Source organism: Girardinichthys multiradiatus, chromosome 13 (assembly GCF_021462225.1).
Source record: "Girardinichthys multiradiatus isolate DD_20200921_A chromosome 13, DD_fGirMul_XY1, whole genome shotgun sequence".
Lineage (NCBI taxonomy): Eukaryota > Metazoa > Chordata > Actinopteri > Cyprinodontiformes > Goodeidae > Girardinichthys > Girardinichthys multiradiatus.
Genome location: NC_061806.1, coordinates 33094397 through 33114828, shown reverse-complemented (window position 1 = coordinate 33114828; position 20432 = coordinate 33094397). Strand labels below are relative to the sequence as shown.

The window sequence follows — 20432 nt, the reverse complement described above, 5'->3', positions numbered from 1 at the left end:
GTCCAACACAATAATGGCAGGGAGTTAATATATAAATAATGATAAAATAAATAACTAATAACTAAAAAAATCGAAGAAAAACTCCTGAGTGTTTGAAACTTATATTTTATGCCCTGACAGAGAACTTAAATGTTATTTTATGTATATTAGAAAAAACACAAAACAACTTTGTATTTGCAAAAAAAAACAAAAACATTTAATTATATAAAAAGGGTCACTGCAGTAAACATTTGAAACATTTCAATAGTACCTCAGAACTCGCTTCTGTCAGTCATTTGTATCTGCAGGGACTCACTTGAGCAGGTTTCACTGCTTTCCAAAATGCCCACATCTCAGCACAGGGAGCTTCAGACATAAGGAGTTGTTTGTTTTTTATTGTTTCAGAAAAACAATTATCCTACAATAATAAAGCTGACTCCAGGTGCTACTAAATGTTTAGAGAAAACTTGAGAACATTTCCATAAAATGTTTTTCATCTTTAACGCATACCACCCAGAACAGACTCAACAAGGCATAATTACTGTCAATCACATAAGCAGAACACCTCCTCATTTGGCACCCATAATACCCCTTTTTGTCTTTTTCGCTCCATTTTACTTCATACATGAAATGTAAATGCCACTAGAGCTGTAATCCATAAGCCCTTTTTCCCTTACAGAATGGCTCAGTGTTTGATTGTACAGCTAAAACCTTTATGACTGTCAGCACATCTCAAGGGGGACACAACAAAACCTTTGTCATCTTGGGCTAATTAGGAATTCAAACTCCTCCTCATGAAAGTATGCGAGTATGAAGGAACCCCTTCGCTACTGGCTCAGATATGTGGTGCGAGAGCTCCGTATGAAAAGATGAAGAGAATTAGAGCTGGACATACAGGGGTTGGACAATGAAACTGAAACATCTGTTTTTAGACCATAATAATTTATTAGTATGGAGTAGGGCCTCCTTTTGCGGTCAATACAGCATCAATTCGTCTTGGGAATGAGATATACAAGTCCTGCACAGTAGTCAGAGGGATTTTAAGCCATTCTTCTTGCAGGATAGTGGCCAAGTCACTACGTGATACTGGTGGAGGAAAACGTTTCCTGACTCGCTCCTCCAAAACACCCCAAAGTGGCTCGATAATATTTAGATCTGGTGACTGTGCAGGCCATGGGAGATGTTCAACTTCACTTTCATGTTCATCAAACCAATCTTTCACCAGTCTTGCTGTGTGTATTGGTGCATTGTCATCCTGATACACGGAACCGCCTTCAGGATACAATGTTTGAACCATTGGATGCACATGGTCCTCAAGAATGGTTTGGTAGTCCTTGGCAGTGACACGCCCATCTAGCACAACTATTGGGCCAAGGGAATGCCATGATATGGCAGCCCAAACCATCACTGATCCACCCCCATGCTTCACACTGGGCATGCAACAGTCTGGGTGGTACGGTTCTTTGGGGCTTCTCCACACCGTAACTCTCCCGGATGTGGGGAAAACAGTGAAGGTGGACTCATCAGAGAACAATACATGTTTCACATTGTCCACAGCCCAAGATTTGCGCTCCTTGCACCATTGAAACCGAAGTTTGGCATTGGCATGAGTGACCAAAGGTTTGGCTATAGCAGCCCAGCTGTGTATATTGACCCTGTGGAGCTCCCGACGGACAGTTCTGGTGGAAACAAGAGAGTTGAGGTGCACATTTAATTCTGCCGTGATTTGGGCAACCGTGGTTTTATGTTTTTGGATACAATCCGGGTTAGCACCCGAACATCCCTTTCAGACAGCTTCCTCTTGCGTCCAGTTAATCCTGTTGGATGTGGTTCGTCCTTCTTGGTGGTATGCTGACATTACCCTGGATACCATGGCTCTTGATACATCACAAAGACTTGCTGTCTTGGTCACAGATGCGCCAGCAAGACGTGCACCAACAATTTGTCCTCTTTTGAACTCTGGTATGTCACCCATAATGTTGTGTGCATTTCAATATTTTGAGCAAAACTGTGCTCTTACCCTGCTAATTGAACCTTCACACTCTGCTCTTACTGGTGCAATCAATGAAGACTGGCTACCAGGCTGGTCCAATTTAGCCATGAAACCTCCCACACAAAAATGACAGGTGTTTCAGTTTCATTGTCCAACCCCTGTACATATGATGTAGCTGCAGTAATGCACACGTTTCATAGACATGGGAGAGTTCTTCTAAAACCTGCCAGATTATCCATAGAGATTGAGAGTGATTTAGTCATAGAACACACAGAACTTTGCTTGTGCATGTGTTTGCATACATTATCTCCTAATATATCTGCATGATTAAAAAATTATGAAAAAATGAATTTATCATTCTTTTTTTCTGTATTTCTCTATATTTACATTTTGACATTCATGTACAATTCATGTACAATCAGTGCTCTCAATTAGAGTGCTGTTAAAAGCATTCCTCCCATTGTGGTCATCTTCTTTTTGCTTGTTTGCCACACATAAATGTGTCAGTTAATCAAACACATTTTAGTATCAGACAAATATAACCTAAGGAAATAAAAAAGGGAATAAGCTATCCAAACCAATATGGCCCTTAGTGAAATAAGTAATCACCCCCGACCCTCTTGTTATATCAGAAATTACCTCTGATTAACCACATTTGTTAAGTTCACTCTTATTAACCACACCCCAGCCTGTCAGACCTAGAATTAAGAAATCACTTAATAGAACTTGTCTGACAACAGGAAGTAGGCTAAGATATCTCAAAGGGCAACACATAATGCCCTAACCTAGAGAAATTTAAGAATATATTTGGCTCACAGTGCCAAAACCACTGGTAAATTGTTTACTGACCATGGTATCACTGTGCTCAATTGGCCTGCCAACTCTCCTGACCTGAACCCCATAGAGAATCTGTGGGATATTGTGAAGAGAACGTTGAGACACTCAAGACCCAACACTCTGGATGAGCTAAAGGCCGCTATCGAAGCATCCTGGGCCTCCATAAGACCTCAGCAGTGCCACAGGCTGATTGCCTCTATGCCACGCCGCATTGAAGCAGTCATTTCTGCAAAAGGATTCCCAACCAAGTATTGAGTGCATAACTGTACATGATTATATGAAGGTTGACGTTTTTTATATTAAAAACACTTTTCTTTTATTGGTCGGATGAAATATGCTAATTTTGTGAGATAGGAATTTTGGGTTTTCATGAGCTGTATGCCAAAATCATCCGTATTAAGACAATAAAAGATCTGAAATATTTCAGTTAGTGTGCAATAAATCTAAAATATATGAATGTTAAATTTTCATCATGACATTATGGAAAATAATGAACTTTATCACAATATGATAATATTTTGAGAAGGACCTGTAGAATTTTAGGAAAGAGTATATACTTTTTACCACTTCTTTTTGACAGTACACAGTAGTTACACAGTAGGGTGTGGACATTTTAGGAAGTAGTAGTACTCACCAGTTACAGACTGAATAACCAGTCTGTAGGAACTGGCATGCCGGTGAGGCACCCACTGAGCACACACACCAGTCATCCTCACTTGATATGTACTCAAATTGCTTACTCCAAGGTACACTGTTGGAAAAACAGAGAAAATATTAAGAAACAGATGTACATTTCACACAGAAAACATTATTCATGTCTTAGTTTTAGAGTCCACCCCCAACAAAATTGTACTGTAACAGTAAGGTGTTGTTTAGCTCCTCTGACTTTGTAGAAATGTTCACATGTGACTCTAAATTGTAAACAGAAGTAGATCAGAGACACAAAACGTTTTTTCGCCTCTAAAAATATTTAGTGGAGATCCATGAGCATTCGTCTCTCCACTGTGCTATAATAACGCCACATAAAGCCGTACAGAACTCACATCAGAGAAACCACATGCAATCATGATTCCAGATGACCGACGTAAAGTGTATAGCTGGTTAGTTTCAAAGAAACCAGAGTGCATTTCCATGAAGTTGTTTGCAGACATATGGAGAAATGTAGCTACATTGAGTTTGCTAAAAAGGACCAGTTTTTACAATGCTAAACAAACCCACACAGTCTATTTATGCAAATGGCTGGAATGTGCTTTTAGATTTGACTTTAGAAAGCATCACTTGTTCTGAGTAGAGACATTAGAATTCATGTTTATATAAGTTGGTAAAGGTTTTTGACCTCCTTACAAAGTATTCTTTGCATAATACTTCAGTTAAAAAGTATTCATCCCACTTGAGCTTTTTCACTTCTTGTCACAACAGCCACAAACCTTAGTGTATTTTATTGGGATTTTATGAGGTAAACCAACACAAAGCAGTGCACAATTGTAAAAGTGAAGAAAAATGTAAAAAATTCCTCATTGTGCATTTTCAGTTATTCCCCCGAGGCAATACTTTGCCGAACCATCTTCTATTGTAATTACGGCTGCAAGTACTTTTGGGATAGGACTCCACCACGTTTACATGTCAAGAGCTTTTTTTTTTTTTTTTTGCAAAATAGCTCATGCTCAATCAAACTGGGTGGGGACAAACTGTAAATATCAATTTTAAAATCAGGCCATCTTTTACAGCCCCTGCCCAGATTAATTTATCTTTATCCATCAAGCAACAACTGTGACCAGTTTCAATGTCCCTACTAAAGAACAGTATTCCAACAACAATATGCTGTAAACACCATGCTTCACAGTAGCTATGGTGTGTTCAAGGTGATAGTTTGGTCTCAGCTGAACAGAGCACCTTCATGTATGTTATTTCTCCTCTCTGGCTTGTAACAAGAAGGACTTTTCTACAGCTTTTCATTCACTAAAGCTTTTTTCAGGCCACTCTTCCATAATGGCCAGATTTGGTGAGTGCATAGGTAATGATTGTCCTATTTACAAACTATCCCACCTGAGCAGTATGTGTCAGGAACTCCTCCAGAGTCACCATGGGGCTTTTTGGTGTCTCTCTGGTTAATTCTCTTCTTACCCTGCCAATTAGTTTAGATGAACAGCCATGTCTTGGTAGGTTTCCAATTGTGCCATACTCTGATTTTCAGACAACAGATTGAACAGAGCTCTGTGAAATGTTTATGGCTTGGGATATTACTTTTATACTTCAACCCTCCTTTAAACCTCTCCACAACTGTATCTCAGGTATGTCTGCTGTGCTTCGTGGTTTTGGTGTTTGCTCATCCATGTTCTCTAACAAACCTCCGAGGCCTTCACAGAACAGCTGGAGATTTATTTACACACAGATGGACTTTACTTACAAATTAAATTAGGTGGTCGTAATGTGAAAAAAAAAAATGATGAAGTCCAAGGAGGAAAAAGTACTGGGATTTTGGATCTTATAAAAAAGTTTTGAATTTGGTTTAAAGAGCAAAATGACAATTCAGGCTTTTTATCGAAACTCTTTGTCAATCCATTTTATGACTCTATCACACCCAAACATTAAATAACCGTATCTTGTTTTGAAATCCAGTATTTATATAAAATAATCTTCAATAATTTGTTTGTTTTATTAATTTTAATGAGGTCAATTTTAAAAAGTGCATCTTCATAAAGATGCACATTTCCTTTTAAATATACTGCAAAATACATCAATTGCACAGTTAATAAGTCATAAACGAAATCCTAGAGCAAAGCTCTCCCTTTTATGTCCAAAAACTCTGATACTTGTGATTGTGTGACATTGACGCATCAGCCCATGGGTTTCATTAACATGCTGCGTAGCAATATTACAGATGCTGTATTCCCCTTCTGGGATATCTATAGTCTACTCATCCTTCCCTCCTTTCATTTAAGCCCATCTTTCTATCTTTTTCAGTTTATTCCCCTCTACTCTCCCCTTTGTCTTGCAAAATGTGTCCTTTATTTGACCACCACGTGCCTATTCTGATTATGCAATCGGTAAAAACTGCCACGAAATGCATGCATGCTATATTAAAAAGGTAAATGTTTCTGCATTTAGCTGACACTCGTCCTCCAAACAGAGTAATGAAAATGGATGAGGAGTGTTGGGTTTAGCTGTGTGGCTCAAGGACACCATAAAAGCACATGCTTCCTGTTGTACGCTTTGACTTTCATGAATATCAAACAGGTGACATCTGAGGTTTGAAAGGAGCTGAACACGAACGGGCCAGAATGCTGTGAAGAGGTTAATTATGATGCAGGAGAGGGTCATAAAGGACATAAATTCAAATTATTTTACTCAAGAGAAACTGATTAAATAATTCAGGACAGACTTGCAACGAGCTTTTGGAAGGCTCTACATCACCAATCAGAAAACATTATATTACACCTTCAGTTCATTTAACGACTGCTGTAAGATGCAGATGATTAGCTGCTCCAAATATTAATTAAAGGTGTTTGTTCGGTTCAGTTGAATTGAAAAAAGGCACCATTAGATAAAAACAATTGACATAAATAATCAACCTTAAATACATTAAAGTGACAATACTGTTCGGTGAGTTCTCTGGCTGCAGTCTGTACAGGAACATGTGATTCTGTGCATGCGTATGCGCTGCATAAGTTGTGTTTGGCTTAGGTCACTCCAGTTGAGATATAGTTTCAAAGAAAATATGACGGATAAAGTATCTAATTCACTGAGCCGAGTTATTGACATGTTTCTCAAAGGCCTAAGTCATCTGAAGTATGAAAGTAGTTCATGTAAGCTGATATTTATTAGAGGATTTGTGTACCTTGGTAGAACAAGGGCAAGCTTGGCATGATGAGCAGCTGAAGACACGGCAAGCCGGTGATATTGATGAGCATGAAATAAGGACAACGCTAGCCTTAAGTTTCTTAAGCTGCTGAATGCTGAATATGAAGTTAGACATTAGGTAATTAATCACATTTTATTGTGTATTTTGTGTTAATATCTAAATGAATCACATTTAAATCAGACAAATTAAAATAAAAGAGAAGTAACAATTACAAGGGGCAATGGTGGCGACTGTGGTAGGGGTTCGGTGGGTTGCCAGTTTGAACTCCCTCTCTGTTCGTCTCAGTCGTTGTGCCCTTGGGCAAGACATTTCACCTGCCTTGCCTGCTGATGGTGGTCAGGGGGCTTGGGTGTGCCTTTGTATGGCAGCCTCACTTCTGTCAGTGTGCCTCAGGGCAGCTGTGGCTACAATGTAGCTCACCACTGTCTGTGTGTGAATGTGTGTGTGAATGGGTGAATGACTGACTGTAGTGTAAAGCACTTCGTGGTCCTTGGACTTGATAAAGCGCTACCCAAGCAGAGGCCCTTTATCATTTTATGAGTTACAGTTTCTATTATTACATTTTACATAAAGGGTGTAACAAAAACATATTCACCTCCCATTAGAGCCTTTTTATGTATGTTTCCATTTCAAGATTTGACATTCAGTTCACAAGATTTGGCATTCAGAATGCTGAGGCACATTTATAAATACATAGAAAGGAGTTCCTTTTATTTATTTATTTTTTCATGCTTTACTTCCCACTTTAAAGCGCAGATGATTTACATTTTGTTGGTATACACTAATTGTACAGGTTTATTGTACAAAAAACTACACTAAGCCAAAAATTATTTAAATTAAAGTAATTTATATCAATCAAAAGATGAGTTGATATATTGACATATGTCTTGCCCAGTTGCATTAAACAGGAAAAAATACTGAAAATCAAAAGGTCAATAGTCTTCGTTTAGGGTGTACACACTTATGCAACCATGTTATTGCAGGTTTTATTTTTTCATTTCTTATTTGCTTGTTTTCAGTTGAATTAAACATTTTTTTTAGAAAAAAATATTTTTTCATCACAAAAAGCTGGTATGTCACCAGGGGTGTGTAGACTGTTGAGAACCACAGGAAATGCCCAGTGATTTCATCCGCAGCAGTTATACAACTAAAGCAATGAAGAGTACAATCACAATCAGTGCTTCTGTTTACCCTGTATAGGATCATTGTGCAGAAGGAAAACACCAGACAGAAGATGTAAAGTTAAATTAAAGTAAAGAAAGCTGAACTTACAAGTCTTGGCCTTTCCGGAAAGAGCCTCGCTGGATCCTGTGGTATAGGACGCGATGACCATGACACTGTACTCTGTCCCACTCAAGAGGTTTAGGATCAGCATGGTGTTCACATCCTCTCCCACAAAGGTCTCCAGAGCTTGTCCCGGGGCTGCAAAGGGGCAGAGTAATTTAAAAGGCATATCAGGGAGCAACTGATGGCCCATTGGGTGCATGGGCTCAGAGGAGCAGGTTCAGAGAAGATCATCAACTCCATGGTGTAGCAAGAAGAAAAGGCGTATTGATGTTTTTGACTATATGAATACCAGAATACACTGACTAATTTATTATTCTCCCTTTCTTGTCATTATCAATATTATGAGTACTTATTGTATTTAAATATACAGTTTTTTGCTTGGAGGTCCAGACCACTGGAGAACAAGCGTTATTTATTCTGTAGTCTACATGCAGCTCCAACTCAATTCAAACAAGCCTCTAATGATCTTGGCTCATCTTAACTTGATAGTGTCTAATGTAGCCTTAAGGCATTAGCTGCAGGGAAAGAGGCTTGAGGCCTGTAATTTACAGCTCCAGAAATCTGCTTAGCTCAATAATTTTTCACTTCACACCTGCTGAAGAAAACCCACAGTTAGAGAATGCTGATAACAAAGAAAGTTAGGCTATGAGTTTTACTCATTATGTCTTGATGACCTTTATCTACAATTTGCATTTTCTTTTGCAGATGATAATGCATCACCATCACATGATTTTAAAATCTCTATTCTAAAAGCAGAATTTAGGTTGATGAAAGTTTCCAATAATGTTTTAATTCTCTTTGAATAAGGGTGAGGATTTAAAAATAACAACATCTCAAGGCAAATTGGCAAAAGGTTTAGTTTGTGTTTATGTGTGTAAGTAATTTACCCGAAAGAGGCTGGTAGACGACTCTGTACCCCATGGTGGGTGATGGAGGAACATCCCAGCTGATCCTGAAGCGGTTATACCATTCTTCTGAGACACGCAGGTTCTTAGGAGCTGAAAGAGGGACTGAGGAGTAGAAAATAGACACTAAGCTCTTTGCGAGAAGAAAATCAGACACAAGTAAGAAATTATCTGATTCAGGGTATTTTAATACTAAGTATGAAGGAGTGGTTTTTTATAAGCTGCAATTTGAATGAAGTAAGAAGAAAAATTATGGATAAATCTCAGATAAACCTGGAAAAGTAAAGAAATGTTGAGATTTAAAACTGAAATTCGATCAAATCACATGAATGCAATTACTGACATGAAACAATCAAGTAATTTCAATTTGTATTTTAGACAAAGTTAACAAAAAGAACAGAGAAAAATAAAGGAAGAAACTGAAGGGACAGAAACTTGCAGATAATGAAGCACAAGAAAATAGAAGTTCAATAAAGCTTAATTAAATTTCCAGACTTAGCAAAGTTAAAAATAAATCTATTACACAGTGTACATCTTCTGTCAAGAAGATATTAAAACCAGAGTTATCACAAGGAAGAAAACTGGAGAGAGGACTGTTTTTAGGGACAGAAGTACTTTCTTTCTTAGCCTAATATGTGATTGATTTGGAAATATGTGCATCACATACATTTGCAAGGTCAGAAGATCTCCTTACTTACTATAAAACATAAGACCTCACAGGTTTAAACCCCTGAGTGAATCTGCCAGCTTCTCAGCTGCACACTGAAGATGCTGAAAAACTCCAAACACTCTTTCCATGTTCCATCGTTACTCTATGAGCTGGCTTCTTACAAACTGAAATCTCTAAATTACACCAGCTCTGCCTCATCTTTCCTCCTCTCTCTCTCCAGTTGTTGGGCATTAAAAATCCAATCATATTTTTCTGGACTGTACAACCCCACCAGTATCTGCAGCAAACTTGTGTTTAAATCCTCATGTTATAACCTGCTATTGCGTTGTGTTGTGTTATCTAGCCTCTGATGTCCTTCATGGACCTGAGAAATTTCCCATCATTCTCTGGGCTCTGTGCCATCCATACAACTATGTGCTCCCTTATAATGAGAAACTAGAGGTTTGATGAAACTCTCCTGGTACAGAAGCTTTTCTCATGATTTAACAACTATTTTAAAGAGATTTGGGCAATAATTCAGCATTTAAACTTACTTTTGGCTGAGATGCAATGGTGCATGGATTTGTTACCTTTTTGCTCTTGATTGTTATATTGTCTGTATAAACTGTATATTTTTGCTTGGCTAGCCAATGTTTTTGTTGTTTTCTCTGATCATAATTGTATGTATACATTTTCATATCTAAACATATGAGCCACGTGGGATTTTATATTCTTTACAGAGTCTTGGTTTTGCTAATGTTTAAAAGAAATATGCCATAAATAATAAATAAATAAAAAATGTATCAGATTTTTCCTCATCGTAACAATCTTAACACAGACAATTACAGTGTAAAATAAATCCTGGTTGTTATTTCAGATTGTCAGTCCTAGTCAGCTCAGGTAATGTGCACCCAGCTCACCCGTATGCTTGATAGAAACAACAGGTTTAAATAAAATAACTAATGAATAAAGTCAATGAACTAAATGAATATGATTGCTATGATAAAAAACGCAAACTCCATACAGACAGCCACCAGGCTGGGATTTTAAACCAAGGACCTTCTTGCTGGTTGGCCAAACTGGTGCCACTAACTGTGCCACCGTGCAGCTCATGATAAACCATTGAAAATGCATGTAGGCTGTGTTGTGATTTACACCACCAGACATGAGGTAATGTCAGAAAATGTGGAAAAGTTTAAGGTTTAATTAATTTTGACTGTAAGAACATTTTCTCTTATGTTATATAAAATTCTGAAAATTCAAATGTGTTTCTAAATATATGAGAAGACTTCAGAAATGACTATTGAAAATTATGCAAGTTGGTTATAAGATTTTAGAAGCACAGGGTCAAGTTGGATGCTCCTTTATTGCAAGATATGGTCTTAATATGAAAAAGAAATAGTCATTGTCATATCTCACTTCTTGAATATAAATGCAGCATTTCCAAAGTTAATTTGTCATGAATAAAAGCACTAAAAATGTTGAGAATCTTTGGCCCAGTTTGCAAAAACTTTTCTATCATCAGTGACATCATTCATCATGTATTTCATTCCTCTTTCTCTCATGACTGGAATACCTGTCTATCTCTCTCTGAATAACCTCAGAACTTCTTCAACTAATCATCCCATTCCTCAGTGGATCAGAGGTTCTGATTAGTCTGCCTCAGCTGTCATATTATCTATCGTCGGTGTGGTTCTAAATACCCAATCACCCCCTCTGCATTCCCTGTCATGCTTCCCTCAGTGTCAGCCCCACCCCTTGCTGGTTCAAATGCCCAGATTACACCGGCTCCCCTTGTCCCATCATCTGTCTTCGCTCTAAAAAAAACCAAATGGACCCCCTCTCTCTGCATTCATTGCCATTTTTCCTCAGGCGATCATCCCATCCCTCACTTACTAACAGGAACCATTCATCATCGCAGAGTGCCGGAGACCCGTCATTTTAAAATCGGGAGAGCGTCGTTAACGCCAGCTAATGTGTGTAATGCGGTGTTCAGGGAGACATGATGGGATGAAGGGGAAAGACAAATGACTGGGATTTTTTACTTTCTTTCTGAAAGTCAAGTGTTTGCTCCGTTATGCACATGGCAGAAGAATCATTAGCTCCTGATTGAATATTTAAAGCAGGAAGTCACATTTGCAAAAAAAATAAAATAAATAAAATAAAATCTCACATTTTTGTCTTCAGCTCAACAGGAAATATAATTAATGAAAGAAATTGAGCTACAGGCACTGCTTGAAATTGTTTAGAGAGTAATTAGCTGATAGGGACCTGAACATTTTGACCAAAATTTGAAAAGTTTGTCCTATTTTTCTTACTTTGCAGAGACAGTTTTTAAATTACCTGTGGCCCTATCTAGTTTCTCCACACATTCAGACTTCATGACAGAAATAATTAAGTTTAATTAGCTTTTGTTAAAAGCAAAAAAGACTTTTCAATGCATCTTGTACAGCATACAAGATGTTAAGCAAGCAAACACTTGTTTATTTTCTGCTGATGTGTTGCATGCATTTCCAAAAAAGGAACATGCAGTTTGTGTAAGTAACAAGTCTGAGGAGAAAAGCCACCTCAAATCATCTGGAATTAAGGTTCCTTCTTAAGAGTTCAGCACAGATACTCAAACTCACAATGTGGGCTATAGTGAACACAAACTGTTTTATTCAGTTAATGTGATGAACTTTTCAGTAAAGCTTCTGCTGGTGCACCTGCAAAACATTGTTTCTCTTGTCAGATAAACCGTGCTCTTTCATGCAACCTATTTGTAAAATGTGGAAGCGTTTGCAATTTTAGTAAAGATTAAACATTTAGTTCTTGCAAATAACAAGTAAAGTGTGTTAAAACAACGCAGATTACTGAACTCAGACATGGTTAAGTGCAGGGAGGGATCATTGGATGCCATTTCATGAGGCAGTGGTTTCAGGACAGATGCAGTTAGTTCAGGTTATAGTAATATACATGCATTTTTTAACCACCCTAATACTGTCAGGGGTGCTGTAGGAGCGGGTGTATTGGTAACCTTTGGTAACATAAAAACAGCTGCAGTAAATCAGCTTGTTATGTATGTATTTTTTTTTTTGCAATGAGTGGTATTTTCTGAGCAACTGGCTTGTAGTTAACTTTTGATGTCAGCAGGTGTTAAGCATAAGAAGTGAAACAAGGCTATCCCTGCGAGCAGTGCATTATTTTAAATCAGTTACCAGCAGCTGAGGAATCAAAATGAATATGACTGAGGAATCTAAATTTCAAGGGATGTTTGCTCATTTAACTTCATTAACAAAAAGCCCAAATAGGAGGAAAATCCTTATCCAACCCTGTTAGGCTGTTACCGACCACCATAGACAAAATGTCGGCTTCTCCTCCTGTCTCCTGTCTTTCCATCATTGAATGCATTCTTAACCTACAACAAAAAAGTGCCCCTTAAAAACAAAATTTCATTAATTAATTTATAGTTTAACCTTTTTCGTCTATAGCTGCAGAGCTGACGAAACAGATGAACATGTGTGTGTGTTGCAGATAATCAGAGTCCTTTTCTTCAGGTTCTCCTCCCTGTCTTTGAAAGAAAAATATCCAGCTATGATTATATTACCTTGTTTAAAGTGTAAAAGAGGATGTCCCCACATATGCAAAGCCTCATGAGTTGTAGGGATAAACTGTAAACTTATAAAAATATTGTGTTTTCCCTCTTAGTTTTTTATAATAAGAGAAAAAGATCAAAAAACGTATTTTTGTGCTCACACAAAATGATCAACAAGTAAATAAGGTTGTATGTAATTGCTTCATATTAGAAGCATTCATTAACATGGCACTATCATGCATCTCAAATGATTAGGAAAGTTGTTACCTGCAAAACCTTATATGGTTTAAGGTTCAGAGATCCCCATTCACAATGTGAAACTCATTGTACATGTGAAAAGAAACAACAGAAATCCTTTCCCTCTGAATTCATGCTCTCTTTACTAGAAAAAAGGACTTGTATTAGGGTCTACTGTGCTTCTTTCTGAATGGAATAAGGTTAATGCAGTTTTGAAATAAATAGAAGGAAAGATCATATTGTTCTAGCTTGATTTTGGTTTGACCAACTATTCTAACTTTTAAACTAACTACACATCCAGTTTAGGCTATTTTAGACTTTTTTATCCTTGTTATGCCTCTCACATTTCTTTTTATATTTAAGAACGTCAGTCAGCTGATGAGTGACAAACACCCATTCCCATTTTGTCTAATTCCAGTTTATAGTTTTATCAGCTCTTAAAGGAAAGTTATGGCTTTTAGATTCTACACGCTCCACTGCCTTCACCAACTAAATCCATCTGCAGCTGAAAAGGGAGTATCATTTTGTCTTTAATAGTCTTTTCACAGGAATGACGTGTGCGTTTGGACCATGGCTGTTGCAAAGAGAGAGGTCAGACTGACCCACAACAAGGCTGCACAGTTTAAGGCTGCATAGTTTAAAGGTGTAAAGCTGAAGGAAAAAGATGTGTTAACGATTGTTATAATTAACAGTAAGTAATACTATTGTTCCAACAAAAACATGAGGTTGATTTTCTTTAATGAACATATTCAAATATGATAAATTATAATCCACGACTTACGTGTCCGACCCATTTGTGAGGATACCGGGCCATCTCCATCAGGATAAACAGGGATGATGGTGACTTTGTACTCTGTATCTGAAAGGAGAGGCTGCAGAACCAGGCTGGTTTGACCTGAGGGCACCGTCCTCTGTAAGCGGAGAAAAAAAGATTAAAATCTAACTGAAGCTGCAAACATGTCCCTGACTGGTAAAATATCCAGATCCTGTTCCATATTTTGTTGCACTCTGCTGATGTGTAGCAATGTCCATTAAAAATTCAAAAAGCTGTGTAATAATACAATTTATCACAAATATTCATATACTTCCATCCATCAATGTAAACAGAAATACAAGGCCTCCAGTCTAGTTGAAATATGTACTGATGTAAAACAAATCAAACATTCATTGCAGAATTTCTTTTGTTCTTTTACTCTTTAATGCAGTTGGTAGCCCTATCAGTATTTCAAATGTTTCTACTTGAGAAAAGGTCTGCATTATTAATAGCCATAAATGACTTTATGCCTTCATCAGATTGAGGTAAGTGTCTACTTTAATAGAAACCTAACTAGTTTAAGGAAACAACTGTTTGTAAATGTTTATGTCTCAATTTAAAATGTACTTAGCTGTTTTTTTTTTTCTTATTTGTTACAAAGACTCTAGGATGCATCAAGGAAACACAAAATGTTAAAGGAAACTGCATTAGTCTTTGAATCAACGACAGCGTTTGAGAATAGCTACTGTATACTTTTAGACTTTGGGGGCTCCAGAGGTTAATTGTGTCTAGGTTTGTTCTCATCAATGAAGCTGACCTTTTGTTAAACCTCAACATTTTTTAAGTAGTGCAGATGAGCTAATCTGCCTCTTTATCCTGCAGCCTTCTTCCATTTCTCATTTAGGAAACGTGGCAGAAAATAAAGAAAATAATGTTTTTATATTAAGAAAAGTAAAACTGTATCAAAACCTCAACTCAGTCTTTTAAATGTATAAACCAAAACGAATTTATTTTGTCCTATTTGTTGCTTGCTTCACAATAAAAAAATAATAGCTCTTCAAAGTTGTAGGCATGTTCTGTAAATGAAATAGTGCAAACTCTCAAACAACCCAATTTAATTTCAGGTTGTGAGGCAACAAAACATGAAAAATGTCAAGTTTTCCCAAACATTCTAAATAACAACGATGTCTGGATTTTAACTTAAGCATTTTAAGGCATAATTATATATTGATCTAATCAGTTCTATTACAGTCTTGGCTGTAGGTTCAGGGTTATTGCAGCTCCACCTTACTCTCAAGTCTTTTGCACCCTCTAACCGTCATGATGTATGGAGGAGAAGCAGGACCGAAGTGCATACAGGAGAACAAGAGTCACATGGTGAGTAGAAGAGTTTAATACAACTTAACTGAATAACTTTCTGAACAGAAACATGGGCACGGAGAACAATGAAAAACAAGGTAAAAATACGAGGGAGAGTGGGGAATGGGCCAATGAATGCAGGGAGCTAATAAGAAAGGAATCAGAAACAGCTGGTGAATGACAGAATGGTGGCAACTGAAGGAGGGAGGCCAATTTACACAGATGATCGGGGAATCTAACAGAATAGGAAATAAGAAAACAATGGAATGAATTAAAAATCATAAACAGGAAGGAACCAGATCCACAAGGAAATACAAAGTAACTCATATAGCACAGGAATCTATGAAAGTAGTCTAAACAAAAGAATAAATCATGAACCTAATCCAATATGAACAGTAACTGAAGAACACAGGGAAGCTCAGGGAACCAACAAAGAACTAAAACTCAAAACCCAACACAGGCAGATTCTGACAATATCAGCTTTTCTTCCAGTATTGTCCTTTGTAATGCTCCATTCAGCTTTACAGTGCTTTCTGACTAGCCAACCTGTTCTTGCTGAAGAAAAGCGTTACCACAGAATTATGCTGCTATGTTTCACCATGGAGATGGTGGTTTCAAGGTGATCTGACTGTTTGTTTTCTACCATACATAGTGTTGAGCATGGAGGACAAAAAGGTTTATTTTTGTCTTATCTAAGCAGAACACCTTCTTCCAGATGTTTGCCGTGTCTCCTACATGCTTTTTGCAAGCTATAAATGGGATTTCTTACAGTTTTCTTTCCCCAGTGGCTTTCCTGTAGCTACTCATCCATAAAAGTCAGAGTGTACAAGTAATAGTTGTCATTTCAACAGATTCTCCTACCTGAGCTGTGGATTTCTGCAGTTACTCTACAGTTACCATGAACCTTTGGCTGCTTCTCTGATTATTGCTCTTCCTCCCAACTCAGAATCATGAACCTAAACAAATTTGAGTGTTTGTGATGTGAAATGTGAAAAGGTTTAACTGATATGAATTATTTTGCAACTATGAAACAAAGCTGATTAATCGACATGTTTTAGTGTCTAGAAAAATTTCATTTTTTGATTGTTGAGGAAATGCATTTGTTGTTTTGCAAGAAAGAGAGACATATATATATATATATATACCTATATATATCTCACTTTCAGATTCCTCTGACTGCTCTGGCCATTAGAAGTCTTTCTCTCACCCTACCTGTGTCTGCCAGTTTGCATTCTGGGCATGCACAGTCTGGCCTTACTCCATCTGCAAACTTTTTTCTCCATCTCTACAGAAAAGTCTTTCTTAGACGTGTCATTCAGACAAACACTGAGAGCCTCCAGGAATCAATTTCAGTCTGGTCTGAGGAAAAGGTAGCAAGTCTCAAAGCTGTCAAGGAACCACACAGTTAGAAATAAATCCACTGTTTATCACCTCTTTTTAAATTAAAACATAGTTTCATTAAGTAGGAATAAATATCATAATACTCAATTAAACCCAGTGTTTTTCTGTTGACGTGTGAAATTTAAAGTTTGATACACAATTTTTATTGTTACTGCCAGATTAAAAAATTAAATACCAGAGGAGTGTCGAGTATTAAGATAAAAATGTAATTTACATGAGTATATAAGTGAAATGGTAAATATGTTGCAGTGTAGCTCCAGAAAACTCAAACCCTGAAATGAAGAATTTTAGTTTTTTTATAAAGTTCTAAGTTGCCAGCTACACATATTGATTGTACTGTGACTTTGTTCATGTTAGGTGGTAGAATATATTCTAAGCAAAGGAAAACCCAGACTTTCAAGCAGATTTGTAGAAAAGATAAACACAATCTTACAATATGTTATACATTAATGAGGATTACATCTAATGACCGAATATCTAAAGAAGGTTAATCCTTCTGAGTCTACAGAAATATTTGTTTATAAAATGACTGCCTGGAATTTGAGACATACAGTTGGATAAATGTTTTATATAAAAAGAAAGAGTTAAACCAGGAGGTAAGCTGATGACACTAAATATAGTCCTACAGGGATTTAAAGACTCAAGCTGTGGGTAGAAACCCATTTGGTTTTCTTCAAAAATTACATTAAAAACATAAAAAGTTCGAGAAGATGGAGCTCTTAGCAAGTTTTCTTTTCACTGGAATACATAAATGAATAAATACAAAACTGGAAAAAGACAGATTTGGTTCAGTACAAAGGTGAACATTTCCAAAACCTCTGCTAAATCTGCACACACTGCACACAGTCAAACCATGAATGGTTTGACTGTCTGGGCCAAAGTTTTTAGCACCTCAAATACATTTTAGTTGCAATGAAAAAATAGCTGGAACTCTGTTTATACACACAGAAGTGCGTTTCATGCCCGACAGCCTTTGTTTATTGAACACTGAATGCAGCAGCACAGCGACTTCGGTAACTTAAGCGTCACAGCTGTCTGAGAACAGATGGCTGCAGAGTTTAGTTACCCCACAGCTACCCTGCACACACCAGTATTTGATAAAACAGTGTTGTTCTATTGCTAATTTTCCATACCCACTAACTCATTTTTCACATTGCGAACTTTTTGAAAAGCAAGTTGCATTAAAATGACATTCAGTCACTAAAATACACGAAACAACTTCATGCTTTTAGTATAGAACAACCACATTCTGCCAATACATATGAATTTAACAAACTGTCACTCCAATATTAATAACATGGTATTGAGTTTTACATGTTTTTGTTGAGTGGCTTGTTTATCCCTCATAGGGAAAGCTTGCAGGAAGCAGAGGAAGCTGTGCAGTTGTTTTCCCCAACTTATTAGACAATGTCAATTGAGTGCATCACTTGGCGATTCATAACCTGTCCGGAGTGCCAAATGGAGCTCCCAGCTGCTCGCCCCTTGATAAGAGATCTCATTTAACAAGCTGGTGGTGCGAGCAGCTGGCAGCTCTTTATTGTCAGGATGAAAAGCTGCTGCGGGACCTGTGTCCAGAGCGGACCACCGAGGTACCGCAGCCTCTGCTGGGGTGATGCCACAAATCAACACTAACAAATACTCAACCTCAAGCTCACACTCATTAAAATATGATAGGCTGTAGAGATATTTAACAATTGTCAACATGATATGGAGTGCACACTTAAATATGAAGACAGCACCAAATGCACGAAGGAATTTGAACACTTAGTTATTAAGACTAATAAATGCCTCCATGTGGCATAAGTGGAAGGATTTTCTGTTGGGTTAGCCCCACTGGCTTTCAGCTTTGTGTTATTTCTTCTGTTTTGTATTTCTGATTACTTAGGTAAGCTCTGTTTGTTATGATTTCCCCAATTCCTGTCTTTTCCTATATTCATCTTTCTTAGCTACTTTTAATTTCTCCTAAGTTAAGTTTTAGATGCTTTTAGATGTTTTTACAAATTACTAATCACCCTCCTCAGTATTTATACTCCCTGCTTTAGCCACTGATGGTAGTATTTTCCTGTTTGCTTCTGAATTCATGCTTGCTTTGCTCCCAGGTGTCCTTTCTATGTTACCACGATTTGGATTTACTCCTTCAGTGCTTGATACTGTTTCTTGCACCCATGTGCCTGCCAACCTGTGCCTGGGCGCTTCACATATCATACATCATGCACACAGCATTTTATGGTCATGAAAACACTCCAAAAATATCAGCAATTAACAAGATATGACATTTATGAGATTTTGTTATTTTGAAAATCACAAGGATTTGTAACAATGCCTTTCAAATAATCCTAACCCAACCTATATTAATTCAACCTTTTTTGGGTATATCAGTATGTCTATGACCCTTTAATGATTAATCCATGATTTAACTTGGATTAGCCACTCTTTAAAACAGGAAAAAACAAGAGGACATAGAATTAAAATACACCAGATGTGTTTAGCTTCATATGTCAGGAAGTGGCAACAACATCTACATTCACAGCAATAATAAAAAAAATGTAAAACAACTGCAGATGTCATAAACAATGGTGCCAATACAGGTAAAGGATGCTCTGTGTAGAGTTGAGTAATATGGACAACAAACTTATCAATGAAAAACAGTCAGTCATTTTCTATACCGCTTCTTCCATAGTTGGTAGCACGGAAGCTGGTGCCTATCTCCAGCAGTCTATGGGCAAGATGCGGGGTACACCCTGGATAGGTCACCTGTCCATCACAGGGCAACACACAACCATGCATACACTCATTGACACACCTAAGGGCAATTTAGAAAGACCAGTTAACCTAACAGGCATGTCTTTGGGAGGAAGCCGGAGTACCCGGTGAGAACCCACGCATGCAAAGAGAACATGCAAACTCCATGCAGAAAGACCCCTGGCTAGGAATCGAACCCAGGACCTTCTTGCTGCAAGGCAACAGTTCTACGAACTGCACCACCAGGCAGCCCTCAATGAAAAACTGTTTTTATAACTATAATGATATGGTTTCGAAACTGAAACTATCTTATTTTCTAGGATACTATCTTTTTCATAACTTAGAGATTCAATTAAAATATCTAATAAAGCATAAATATTAACTAATGAGATTTGTTTTCGAAAATTCTCATAAACTAAACACCAGGTTCCCTCAAGAATTGCAGGACTTTATGGATTAATAATGACAATTTAATGATGTAAATAGTGTAAACCAGAAATAATGCGAATCAAGTTCACACTATTGTTTGCAATCTTTTTTTCAATCTTGTAAAAATGCTTAAATAATGTGGCCCCATGCACTGCCTTTTAGGCCATATTTATTGTCTTTTTCATTGAATTTTAAAGCCTACCCTTGTTATTGCTCAGCACTAGTGTTTTTTTATACTTCCTTTCGATTTTATGCTTGCATCTGATAATTTCTGATACAATATGTGTCTTCAGTGTTCACCAAAGACTGCTTTAAACTAAGATGAATCTTTGCCTAAGCATGAGGATTATAAATTAGGGTTTCTTTATTTGATGACTTCATTATGGACATATTCCAACAGAAAATCTGGCCAGCAAACAGTTGG

The 20432-nt window shown here is 37.3% G+C and overlaps 1 protein-coding gene across 6 annotated transcripts in view; it reads right to left on the bottom strand.

The window, feature by feature from the left end:
• The window catches only part of LOC124879176 (collagen alpha-1(XIV) chain-like), a 262372-nt gene that overhangs the window by 142470 nt on the left and 99470 nt on the right, over positions 1-20432 (bottom strand). For all 6 annotated transcript variants that reach the window (XM_047383584.1, XM_047383586.1, XM_047383590.1 and 3 more), the window contains 4 exons: positions 14105-14234; positions 8846-8968; positions 7944-8093; positions 3444-3560 (listed from right to left, as the gene is read on the bottom strand). In XM_047383584.1, the coding sequence (XP_047239540.1) occupies positions 3444-3560; positions 7944-8093; positions 8846-8968; positions 14105-14234 (520 nt within the window). The remainder of the gene's footprint in view (positions 1-3443; positions 3561-7943; positions 8094-8845; positions 8969-14104; positions 14235-20432) is intronic.